We start from the raw sequence: 12,059 nt of genomic DNA on the forward strand, positions 1-12,059 counted from the left end.
AAACAAAATTAAAATTCTGTGGGGTTCCTGGCTGGCACCAGTCGAGCATGCAACTCTTGACTTTGGGGCTGTGAGTTCAAGCCCCATGTGTGGCATGGAGTTTACTTAAAATAAAATTTTTTTAAAAAAATTAAAACTTTTCCTCCATGAAAGGTCTTGTGAAGAGGATGGAAAGCCAAGCTACAGACTGAAAGGAAATATTTGTGAATTACATATTCAACATAAGACCCTGTATCTAGAATATATAAAGAACTTTTAAAACCCAACAGTAAAAAATATATATATAACTGAAAAATGGACAAAAGACATGAACACACATTTCATTGAAGAAGATATACAGATGGCAAATAGACAAATGAAAAGATGCCCAACATCAATAGCTATTAGGGAGGTGTACGTTAAAACCACAAGAAGATATCGCTATACACCCATTAGAAATAAAAGCTAAAATAAAAGATATTGATAACACTAAATACTAGAAAAGATACAGAGAAGCTATCACTCATTGCTCATGGGAAAGTAATATGGTACAGCACTTTAGAAAATAGTTTGTTAATCTCTTACAAAAATTAAAGAAGCGCTTAACAATTCTTGGGCATTCTAGAGAAGTGAAAAGTTATGTCAACACAAAAACTTGCACACAAATGTCCATAGCAGCTTTATTCATAATAATCCTAAACTGGATGTCCTTCAACAGTTGAATGGTTAAATAGAATATCATAAAAGGAACAAACTAATGATATATACACAGCTTGGATGGATCTCAAGGAAATTATTGTGTTTAAAAGATGCCATTATCCAAAGTAACATGCTATATAATTCCAATTATGTAACATGTTTAAAATAACAATATAGAGGATAAACAGATGGTTGCTAGGGTTCACAATGAGACTAAGGGGTGGGTATGGCTATAAAAGGGTAGCATAGGGAGGCTTGTAGTGATGGAATTGTTCCGTTTCGATTCTGGTGGTGGTTAGATGAGTCCATGTCAAACTGGCAATATCTGAATAAGCCCTATGGATTGTACTAATGTCACTTTCCTGATTTAATATTTTACAATAGTTATGCAAGATGCTGCCTTTGGGGGAAACTAAACAAAGGACACGTAGGACTTTTGTATACTTTTTTTGTGAAAACTTGTTGTTAATCTATAATTATTTCAAAATAAGAAGTTAAAAAAAGTTATGGGTGCTAGAGCCATGCGTTTATTGAGAAGTCTGGATGGCAAAAGACCGTTGTATTAGTTTGTCCCACATCCTTCTTCTGCCTTCCCAAAGAATTGGTGGGTCTAGGTCTTGAAAGTTTCATGGAAGAAAATGAATTCTCCTTTTTTTAAAAAAATGTCCGTTCTTCCCATTCTCAACATTGCCACCCTTCATTGTGAATTTTTTAAAAAAATGGAACAAAACTTTAGAAGTTTTCAAAACCCTCTCTTCTATTTGAAGACGTCTTTTTCTCCTCTATTTGTTTATCATCACCAACACAGTAAAACTTTATTGTGCACCTATTTTGTGCCAGTCACTACTGAAATTTTTAGAAACCCAACTTAAACAAAATAAAAATGGAAAATTTTGATTTTCCTAATTCTGAACTCCAAGGGATGGACCTGGCTTCAGGTACAACTGAATGCCAGCATGTGTAACAATTCAGTCTCTTCTCTTTTTTTTCTCTCTCTCCATTTCTCATCACTACTTGGTATCATTCTAAGATAGCCTCTCTCCATGTAACTCACATGGTCTTTATATGTCAGACTCACAGAAAAAGAGGAAGCTTTTGCCATAGACCCTGTGCTAATCCAGGGATTGACCCTTGAATTGTGTGAGATTCTCGCAGAAGAGGGAAATGTTGGTTTTTCAAAGGAAGTGATGTTGTGCGGGCAAAAAAATTATACGCTCTTACAAATAATAAAAACTCGACCTTTCAAAGGTCAGTTGTTATCCCAGGTCTTCCAGCCAGCAGGTGGTGCTGCCGTGACTCAAAGCCAGTTTATCCACTTCACTGCTCAAGCTCTCAGTCCTGAGATCATACTGCCTCCAAGAATTCTTGCTCCCCTGGTTAGGAATTCCGGTTCCAAACAAGATTTCTACATTTATTTTTATTTTCTACCATGTTTATTGAATTTTTGAAAAAATTCTAGGTTCTGAAGTCTCTCAAACTGAATAGAACAGAATAGGGAATAGAACCCAGGATGATTCTAAGCAATGCTTTATACAGTGCAAGATCTCTTCATCATTTCCATATAAGGTAAGGGTGTATCACCATTTATATAGTAAATATATGCTTAAAGTTGTATAATATTATAAATAAAAGTTTTATAAATCAGATTATTTCCTTTATTCATTTATATATATTTTTAGTGCCCACTATGTGCCAAGCACTCTTAACAACACCAAGAACTAGAGACAATAGAACAATATGAAAGTGAATATAAAATAAGTGTTCTTCAAATGATAAAGGAGATTAAAAATCCTGACTTGGGACTCTCTTTCTTATAAAGGGAGATAGTTGTAATCAAACCAGCAACTATGCTAACAGATTATCTAGTATGGTCTATCAGGTGGTAGTATGGTAGTAAGTGCTAAGGAGAAAAAGTAAAGCTGTGTCAAGGAGATAGGAAGTGCTGAGAGGAAGAAGAGTGCTGTTTATCATCAAGTGATCAGGGAAGGAAGACATCATCAATAAGGCAGCATCTTATCTGCCTCCAATGCTTTGCCCAGTATAGAATTAATGATGTGGAAGGACAGGACAGGAGTTGGAGGCAAGTCCTTGATATATTTTAAGAGAAAGAAAGTACAAGGGGATAGAAGGGTGAGAAAAAGAAGTTCAAGTAGGTTTTAATTGACCAATGACAATTGCCACAAATCAACCGTTGGCAATTGAGCCAATAGACATTAAACATATAGATGTCATGACAGAGAATACCAGGGGTGACCTGCTCGGAAACCTACTCAGTTAAGGTAGTGATTGCCTTACCTTTATTTTTCAGTTTTCTCTAAGAAGCAAATATATTATCTTGTCTACTGCTTTGTCCCTGTAAGCTGTTTTAAAATTCTTAAATTAGGGTTGAAACTCAGGAAGATTGAACATAGTTTCTATCTGAAATCGTATTAATGGGTGACAACATAGAAAAAGGACCCATGACTAATTTTTGAGAAAAAGGGGATTTGATTACAAATGAACAAAGATGCGACATTGGCTAATTTTATTCTTTCCAGAAATGTCTTAAAATAATATCAACTAGTATTTAATGTAGAGCAGTATGATATACATATATATACAACTTTCAGCATTTCATATGTGCATGGCCCACTTAAAAATCAGAGCTAAAATTATTAGAGACACTACAGATAAAACAAGTAGTGATTACTCCTTTATGATACTGAAAGGTCACTTATTTTTATATTCAGAAACTCACTCCAGGTCTCTTATGATTATTTTAACATTTTTTAAAAGATTAAATTATACCATTTTTCCCTCTTTATTTCTTTCAATTATCTTTGACCAAATGCAATAAGATTTTTTATTTGAACATGCCTATGTAAGGAAATTGTGTATCTCTTCATAAAAGCCAGGTATCTTTAGAAAATACAATAATGGTTTGATTCATTTTTAAATAGATTGGAAACCAATCCAGTGATTCAAAAATGGTTATACAATTTGCTATGTAGAAATAATAAAATTTACTTTATCTGCCCTTTTATTTTTATAGCTATCATTTAATTTTAGGTTCTGTTTTTATAAAACCTCATATGTCTGGAAGTGTTTGTTTTTCTGCCAGCTTTGCCCTGATGTGATTCATAAATATGCCAAGAAAATCTAATAAATCTTTCATTAGTACGTATTCATATTTTAATTGCAACTTAAAGAACAAAGAAAAGATTCTGCCTTCAACTGATTGAAATTTTTGTATCATCATGTTTCAAATTACCAATAACAGTGGTGCTTTTCTGTAATGGCTTTACCTTCAGAACATCTATCATGTGAAAAATCTAGCCCGGTGGGCATTGATGTAAGTGCAAAAAGTTATTGACTTTTGCCTTTTAAAAAATTCTCTTATTACTTTTCTTGAAAGGAATTTATCTTTAAAGGCTTTAAGATAAACCTGTGCTGCTTTCAGTCTGCATGTCAACCTTCCCTGGACTGTGCTGAGAGAATTCACAGACAATATTTCCACCCACAAGTGCCTCCTGACTTCAAGAGATTGAAGAGATGAAGCTTAGTGCCTTTTGCAAAACAAAACAAAACAACTTTAAATCAATAAAACCCCAAAACATTAGCAAGAATGTTAGACATACAAAACTTTTATTGGCCATCAGTCTACATCACAGTCACCGTGGGCATTAGAAAATACCCTTAATGGGAAGGACTTTTAATAATGTTGCTTATCATTCCTGAAACTGCTCAAAATTAATTTCATCAAGTAATTAGAGAAAATAAGAAAAGCTTCCTTCTCTTATAAAAGATGTTGTATTTCTTAAAATTATGTGAGCTGCTGTGTCATTATCAAGGCAGTTAATTATCCTACAACAGAAATTCTTAAGAAATGTAGATATACTTGGTCTCTGGTCCTTTATTTCTTATATTCATTGTTCTTCTGTTGTCTTCTAGAAGAGTTTTTCCTAGAGTGGTTCCTCAGAGCAACATGGTTCATCCAAAAGTCCTTCTGAGTCAAGAGATTTTCCTGGAGGCAGAGAGGTTGATATCTACATAATTTGAAGAGATAGCTGGGTAAAGGAATAATTAGGATTATTGGAGTTACTCTAAAACTTGTGAAATATTAGTGGTCAAAGGGAAGACAAACTTGGTTATAAAATGGGAATTTGATCCAGATGCCAAAAATGTTTGTGGAGAGAGCTGAAAGTTATCCTTGTCACTAAATAATAGATGCTATCTTCTGAACCAAAAGACCACAGTCATTTGGTCACTTTTCTGCCACAAGTAGCCATCTCCTCTCGAGCCTCAGTCTGCAGCACTACAACTGGCTTCTACCCTGAATCTTACTTGGAGACCATAGGCTAAATTGGGTCTTTGGAGCCGTTGGCTTTTTTTTTCTTAATTTTTTATTTTATTTTTTTAGTGAACTTATCTTTTTACCTTTTAAAATTAATTAATTAATTAGCTAATTAATTAATTAATTAATTATTTTTAAGTCAGCTCTAATGCCCAACATGGGGCTTGAACTCACCACCCCAAGATCAAGAGTCGCATGCTTTACTGACTGAGCCAGCCAGGTGATCCAGGAATTGTTGGCTTTCAACTTCTATAACCTCAGTGGAACTTTGACTCTTGTGGTTTTAGAAACCTTTAAGCAGAACTCTTCTCTACAATTCAAATTTAAAATTGGGATGGTATTTCTAAAAAGTTCATCCCAATGAGCATAGGCAGTAAATAACAGGAGGTAAAGATGTATGACTGGATGCAGGTGGTCTTAGAAAAGACAAAACAGGACAGAGACTTCTCAGCATTTTGTGAGTCTGTAACTCTTACAGCTGACACTGGATGAATGAATGAATGAGCTCACTGAATGAATGAATGAATGAATGAGCATCCTGTAAAGCATGTAGACACAATGGGTTATCATTATTTCACAAATAGTATCCACTTTCTATGTTTTAGAAAATGATGATATTCATAGTTAACAATTATATCAAAGTGACCATAAAGACCAAGATTCTCCATCTGGGTGTAATGATGTATTTTCTGACCTGAAAAAAAGTAAAGCTAGTGACTATAGCATAGTCACTGATGCGACATGGCTTAGCTGAGTGTCTTCACAAAGCGGGAGAAGAGGACTTCATAGTTGACAAGAACATCCAGGAATTAAATAGCAAAACTGGGATATTTCATGCCAAAAAGAGATAAAATTTCCCTGTGCCAAATTGTAAAGACTGCCACCATGTAGTCCAACAGGTCACCGTCATCATATCTGACCTGGACTTCTTTCTTATTTGAAAATTGAGATATAATTCACATACCATAAAATTAATCCTTTTAAAGTAAGGAGTTCAGTGGTTTTTAGTATTTACAAGATTTTGCAACCATCACAAATGTCTAATTCCAGAACATTTTCATCACCCTGAAACAAAACCTCCTTACTTATTAGCCATCACTCCTGTTTCTCCCCAGGCCCTGGAAACCACTCGTCTATTTTCTGTCTCTATGGAGTTGCCTCATCTAGTATGTAGCCTTTTGTGACAGGCTTGTTTGATGTAGCAAAACGTTTTCAAGGTTCATCCAGGTTGTGGTAAGTATCAGTCCTTCATCCCTGGTTATGGCTCTGGTGTAGACTTCTGCATGTCCTCTCACCTGGTCTCCCTGCATCTACTAGGGTCCCCGAGAGCCTGCTCACTATGGAAGCCAGAATAATCTTTTTCAAATGTAAATCACATCACCTTACTTCTTTACTCAAAATCCTCCACAGGCTTTTCATTTTACTTAGAGAAAAATTTCATCTCCTTGCCATGGCCTCTAAGAGCCTTCAATGATCAGGATTGTACCCTGTCTACTTCTCTGACCTCAACTTCCCACACTCCAGTCACCCTGTGCCAATTACTTCTGCTCCTTTAATTTTCCTGGCTTGTTTCTGCCGCAGGACCTTTGCACTTGACGATCCCTTTGCCTGGGGCTCTTCTTTCATAGTTCTTCCCATGACATGACCATGACCATGACCAGTTTCTTCTCATCTTTAAGGCCTCCTATAGCATCTCCTCAGAGAGGCAAGCCTAGATAAACCTGTCTCAAGTGTCATTTCCCCAACTCCCAGTCACTTTCTATTATTGCATTACCCTGTTTTAATTTCTTTTTTTTTTTTTTTTAATTTTTTTTTAACGTTTTATTTATTTTTGAGACAGAGCATGAACAGGGGAGGTGCAGAGAGAGAGGGAGACACAGAATCCGAAGGAGGCTCCAGGCTCTGAGCTGTCAGCACAGAGCCGAACGCAGGGGTTGAACTCATGAACCCTGAGATCATGACCTGAGCTGAAGTCGGAGGCTTAACCGACTGAGCCACCCAGGCGCCCCACCCTGTTTTAATTTCTTTATAGCATTTATTACTATCTGAAATTGTTTTGTTTTGTTTTACTGATTATTATCTGCATCTCCTTGAAAATCTGTCAACTCCATGAAGCCAGAGTCTAACTGACTTGGTCACTGCTGTATCCCAAGCTTCTACAATGGAGCCTAGAAGGTGCTCAATTAATATTTGAAGGATTGCATAACTATCTTGCCTAGAACTCCTAAGTCTTCTAGATCTTGCCCCTATTCTCAATTCCTAAAGCTTGCTCTCTTCACCTATTACTAGACTTTGCTATTGCCACCAACTGCTTGACGGATTTCTCTCTGTGGTTGACTCTTTCATTAACTGACATTCAACCCTTCCTTAATGTCCTTAATGACAACTCTTCCAGACATCTCTATCACAGGCTAGCAGGTCTTTGTTAATCTGCAGGTTCATGATCAAACTGAGCCTTCATTCCTATAGGTTGTAGGCAAAAAAACAAAGTTCAGCTGCTCATTTGCAGTCAAGAATGCAAGAGATACTGGGTGAGAGGAATCAGCATGGTACACAGAATCAAACTTTCAGTCTTGAACACAGAAAGTAGGAATGCTTTAGGTGCTGTATGTACTACACGTGGTGATATATGCTGATGTATAAGCTCAGTTTAAATGAATATGAACTTCTAGGTACAGATTGGAATTCAGTTTGTAACTGAATTGTTCAGCCTCCTCTGCAGAGATCTGGAATCTAACTTCTTTGAAATACTTGGATGAAAGGAGACCTTTGGAATCAGTTTCATTTTACTTAGTTAATTGTGGAATCCCCAATCTTTGCTCCTGGTTAAATGAAGTGCCTTTCTCCCCACATTCTCCCATCCATCTTCTCCTATCATCCAAGTCATATAATGCCTGACCATTAGGGTGCACATCTTTCCTGAAACATTTTTTCAAAAATAACTCCTATACAGAGAGTAAAGGACAAGCCACAAATAAAGAGAAAATATTTGCCAAACATTTAACCAACGAAAGTTCTAGAATACATAAAGCATTACTATAATGGATAATAAAAAAAAAAAAACAAATTAACAACTCAGGAAAAATGAGAAAAAGAGACAAATGGGTATTGCACTAAAAACAATAATGGTCAATACATTTGTGTAAAGATGCTCTCATTAGTACTGGAAATTGTAAATTAAATCCACAATGAGATGCCACGCCTACCAGATTAGCAAAGCTTTTTGCAAGGAAGTACAGCAATGGAAACTTCATGCACTGCTGGTGGAATATAAATGGATTTAACACATCGGAAAACAATTTAAAGTAGAGTTTAACTAGATTTTCTCCCCTGCTGACTCTACTAAGTGTATACCTCAAAAAACTCTTGTCAACAAGGGACATGTACAAGAACATTCAGAGCAGCTGGGTTCATGCAGAAAAACACGTATAATGCATGAGTTGTTCCTTTACTGATCTGCGGGGGGTATAAGAAACATTGAGCCCACTATTTTCAGGCATCTCTGTTCTCAATGACATCTCACCCCACACAGGCTGCTGAGACCAGAGATTTTTCAGTGTGCCTCCAGGAAACACAAGGAAGACCATGGAGAATCAGAGCCACCCTTATCGGCCTACATCCTCCGTACTACCTTTTCACTACTTTGGGGATAAATCAAAGTATAAGCAATCTTGAATCAAATCTATTCTCATCAATCCTTGAATCTGAACCAGACTCTAATCTGACCTTGCTCACATGCTACCTGAATATAAAGAACTGAAAAAAGGTAGTGGTTATTTTGTTTCCGCTTCACCTGTCAGAATTGCAGTCCTGCCTCACTGTTTCTGACTATCCCAGTCTGCCTGGTAATACAGCTATTTGAATAGGAATTGGGGTCCTTTACCAAGTTCTCATTTTCTTCGGGCAAGTTCCACCTGTTTCTAAATGTCGTACTCTTTAAGGCCATGCCTTGTCTATAGTGGGTTGCACAGTGCGTGTCTAATACATTGAAGTCCCTGACTTAGAGGAAGAAACGTCTTCACAGAGCGGCCTCCCTCACAGGCTGGTATTCTTGGGCAGACTGTTTAATATCTCCGAGCATCAGCAAATGAGAGTCATAATACTTTTATATCCCAGAGATGCTATGAGTGTTAAATTAAACAGCATGGGAAGATGTCCCTTAAGAAATGTTCATGTACTTCCTTTCTACCCTTCCCTCTGTGTTCCTTTCAAAAGGACCTCAAAAGGAGGCCAAATGAGATCAGTCTTTCCTCTTTCTGTAGAAGGAAATTAAAGCAGTGTCAGCCAGTGTCCTGGAGGATGCTTCCTGGACTTTTCCACTTAGGAAGTAAAGGAAAGTATATACGGAGGGGCATAGTAGCGGAGGTCCAATCACCCTAGAAACCAAAAAGCAACCGCTAGGGAGTGACAGCAGGAAAAATGCATAGAAAAAGGAGTAACCTTAGGCTTGGAAATCCATAGGACAGCCAGAGACCTTCCAGACCTATTGGAAATGTATGTGTGGTCAAATCCCAGCAATCCTTTCTTCTTGATCTTCTTTAACAGGTAACTGCATTTCCCTAAATGGTTCAGACCTCGCAGGAGTTTGGGGAACGCCAACATCACCACTGAACCAGTACTGCTCTTTATGCACGGGGGCATTGTGCTGGAAGCTGGGGATGTCCTAGTGAGCAGGACAGAGGTGTTTCTACAGAAATGGCCCCTGGGGCTCTGGGAAAGGAGGCACGCACAGTCACAGTCGATTGGGGCAGAGAAGGCTTCCCGGGGAGAAGAAGGGGCGTCCCAGGCAGACGTGAGAAACGAGAGAGCGTCGTCACCAGCAAGCTTGAAAACCCGGATCCCATCCTCTTGGAGCCTCTTGGTTTGCCATATTCCTCTGGCTCCCACTCAAATCCTTGCCAGAAGGGAACGGACCTGCACCGCTTTCTTTCCCTGTTCCTCCCAGAGGTCCGAGGGCGGGCAGAGCGAAAATGCGCACTGTCCTGAGTCAGAACTCTGGCCGGGGGCGGGTCCCGCTACGGCTGGGGGCGTCGGGGGCGGGCAGCGGGTGGCCAGTGACGCGACGGAGGCCGGGGGCGGCGGGCTGCGAGGTGACGCGCGTGGGGACCGCGCTGGCCCAGCCCACGTGTCCGCGAGATTTAAAAGTTGGCGGCGCGCGGGGAGGTCAGCTTGGCGGCGGAGCCCCGCGAGCAGCGCGCCCGGGACGCAGAGGCACTGCCAGGGCCCCGCGTGGAGTGCTGACCCGCGCAGCTCAGGCTCCGAGCTCCGAGCCGCCAAGCGCCGAGATGCCGCGAGCAGCGAACCGCCGCCCCGGGCCGCCCGCCGGACAGGTGGCCGCCGCGTCCCGGCCCCTGCTGCTGCTGCTGCTGCTCGCCTGTTGCGCGGGCACCTGCCTTGGTAAGCGCGCCCCGCGCCTCCCGGGCTCCCCGCGCCCGCCGCTTCCCGCGCCTTTCCCCTGCCCACTCGCCGCACTCTCTTCCCTCCGTTTCTCGCCTCCACTGTTGGCTTCTGGGACTCTCTTTCCCCTCGTGCGGCGGGGCTCCCTAGCTTCTCGCCTTTGACGACCGGCGCGCGTCTCGGCCACCGGGCAGCCAGGGCGCCGGTGCCTGTGGCCCGGCTGGAGCGCGGTCCCCGCTCGTCCGAAATCCCCAGACCCCGGGCAGCCTGCAGTTGGTGGAAATCTGTAGGGCCCCCTAGCCCTGTGGATGTCCGTGGCCGGTGAAAACGTAAATAAATTAACACAGTGAAAAATGAAAATGCGTTCCCTTTCATTGCAATAACTAGAGGGACTGATGGCTGAAGCAAAAGTAGAGTTTGATACTTGACCTTCTGATGCCGGGTAAACTTGGAGCGTGCTCATCATCTTTGGTGAGTGAGCTACTGTTGTGTTCAGATAATCCTGAGCAGTGAAACAGGCCCCCTTCTAGCCGTTTAGAAGGGAAAATTAGTGGGGTTTTGTGCCTTCTAGATTTTGACGCACCAGATCAGGAAAAAGAATAGTGAAAAAAAGTGGCTTAGGAAAAAGAAGTGGGAAAAGCAAAAGCAAAGGCAGGGAGGGATGTCTGAAGCTTGGAAGACAAGATAGGGCTGAGCCCAGCGTGTTCCAATGGGGAGATCACTTCCCTATCTCCTAAAAGTTACTGTTTCCAAGTACATTGATAGATCCATCCTTTATCTCCCAGCTCCCAGAGTCCCCTCCAGGGCTAGTAAGTATCCTGCAAAACCATGAATTTTCTAACTCTGCAGCAGGTTCTTTTAGCTTCCCTCTGCTCTCCTGTCAGTGAGGTGAAGGTGGGCAGACCATCTCATCATTGTTCATAATACTGGGGACTTGAAACCATAACTGCAGGGACCTTTCAGAGTATACAGGGCAGCCCTCAATTAGAGGTGGAGAAACGGAAGCTATTCTTGCTTTCCAATGTATTTATTTTTATTGCTGACCTTTCATTGGTTTGTTTTTTTCCTTTCTTGGGGGCATTGAAGAAGGGGGTAGGGGAGGGGGTTCTCCTGCATGAAAAACGAGGGCATTTGGCTATGAAATCTGAGCAGTCAGAGGCTAGACCTGAACTTTTTCCATCATCACACAGCCAGCAATGATACAGCATAATTCATGCAAAGTACTGTTAATATTTTTTATTTTTAGAATTAGTAGTAGAATTAGTGGTAGAATTTGGATGGCAATCTTTATCTACTTTATTAGGGAAGCAGATAATTATAGTTTTAAAAGTGTCTTTTTCTCTGTAAAGCAAATGTACTTGCCATGCATGTTGCCTGCAGTGATCTTTGCATCAGTTGGAGATAACTGCTTTTTGGGGAGGCAGGGAGTTTTCAGGCTGCTGGTGATTAAGCAGAAACTGTGGAAGGCTGCTTTCTAAAAAAGACAAGTCTTGGGTTTTATTTCCACAAAGAGTGTATCTGCTGGCTGGTCAATCATCTCAAAAACATCCCCAGTATTTCTCAATAGGGACAAGATGCCTTTTTCACTGTACAGAGACCCCCTACACTACCATTTTGTATCTTTTTTCCCCTTTAACCTGCTCTTGATATT

At 40.4% G+C, this 12,059-nt stretch overlaps 1 protein-coding gene across 2 annotated transcripts in view; it reads left to right on the forward strand.

The window, feature by feature from the left end:
- The first annotated feature begins 6,139 nt into the window (after nt 1-6,139).
- NMU (neuromedin U) overlaps nt 6,140-12,059 on the forward strand; it is a 41,328-nt gene continuing 35,408 nt past the window's right edge. Inside the window, exons 1-2 of one of the 2 annotated variants that reach the window (XM_042936357.1) lie at nt 6,140-6,244; nt 8,544-8,672. In XM_042936357.1, coding sequence (XP_042792291.1) covers nt 8,597-8,672 — 76 coding nt within the window. In that variant the 5' untranslated portion in view covers nt 6,140-6,244; nt 8,544-8,596. Of the gene's footprint in view, nt 6,245-8,543; nt 8,673-10,064; nt 10,409-12,059 lie in introns of those variants that run through there. The other variant, XM_042936356.1, reaches the window with a different exon arrangement.

Source organism: Panthera leo, chromosome B1 (genome assembly GCF_018350215.1).
Source record: "Panthera leo isolate Ple1 chromosome B1, P.leo_Ple1_pat1.1, whole genome shotgun sequence".
NCBI classification, from domain to species: domain Eukaryota; kingdom Metazoa; phylum Chordata; class Mammalia; order Carnivora; family Felidae; genus Panthera; species Panthera leo.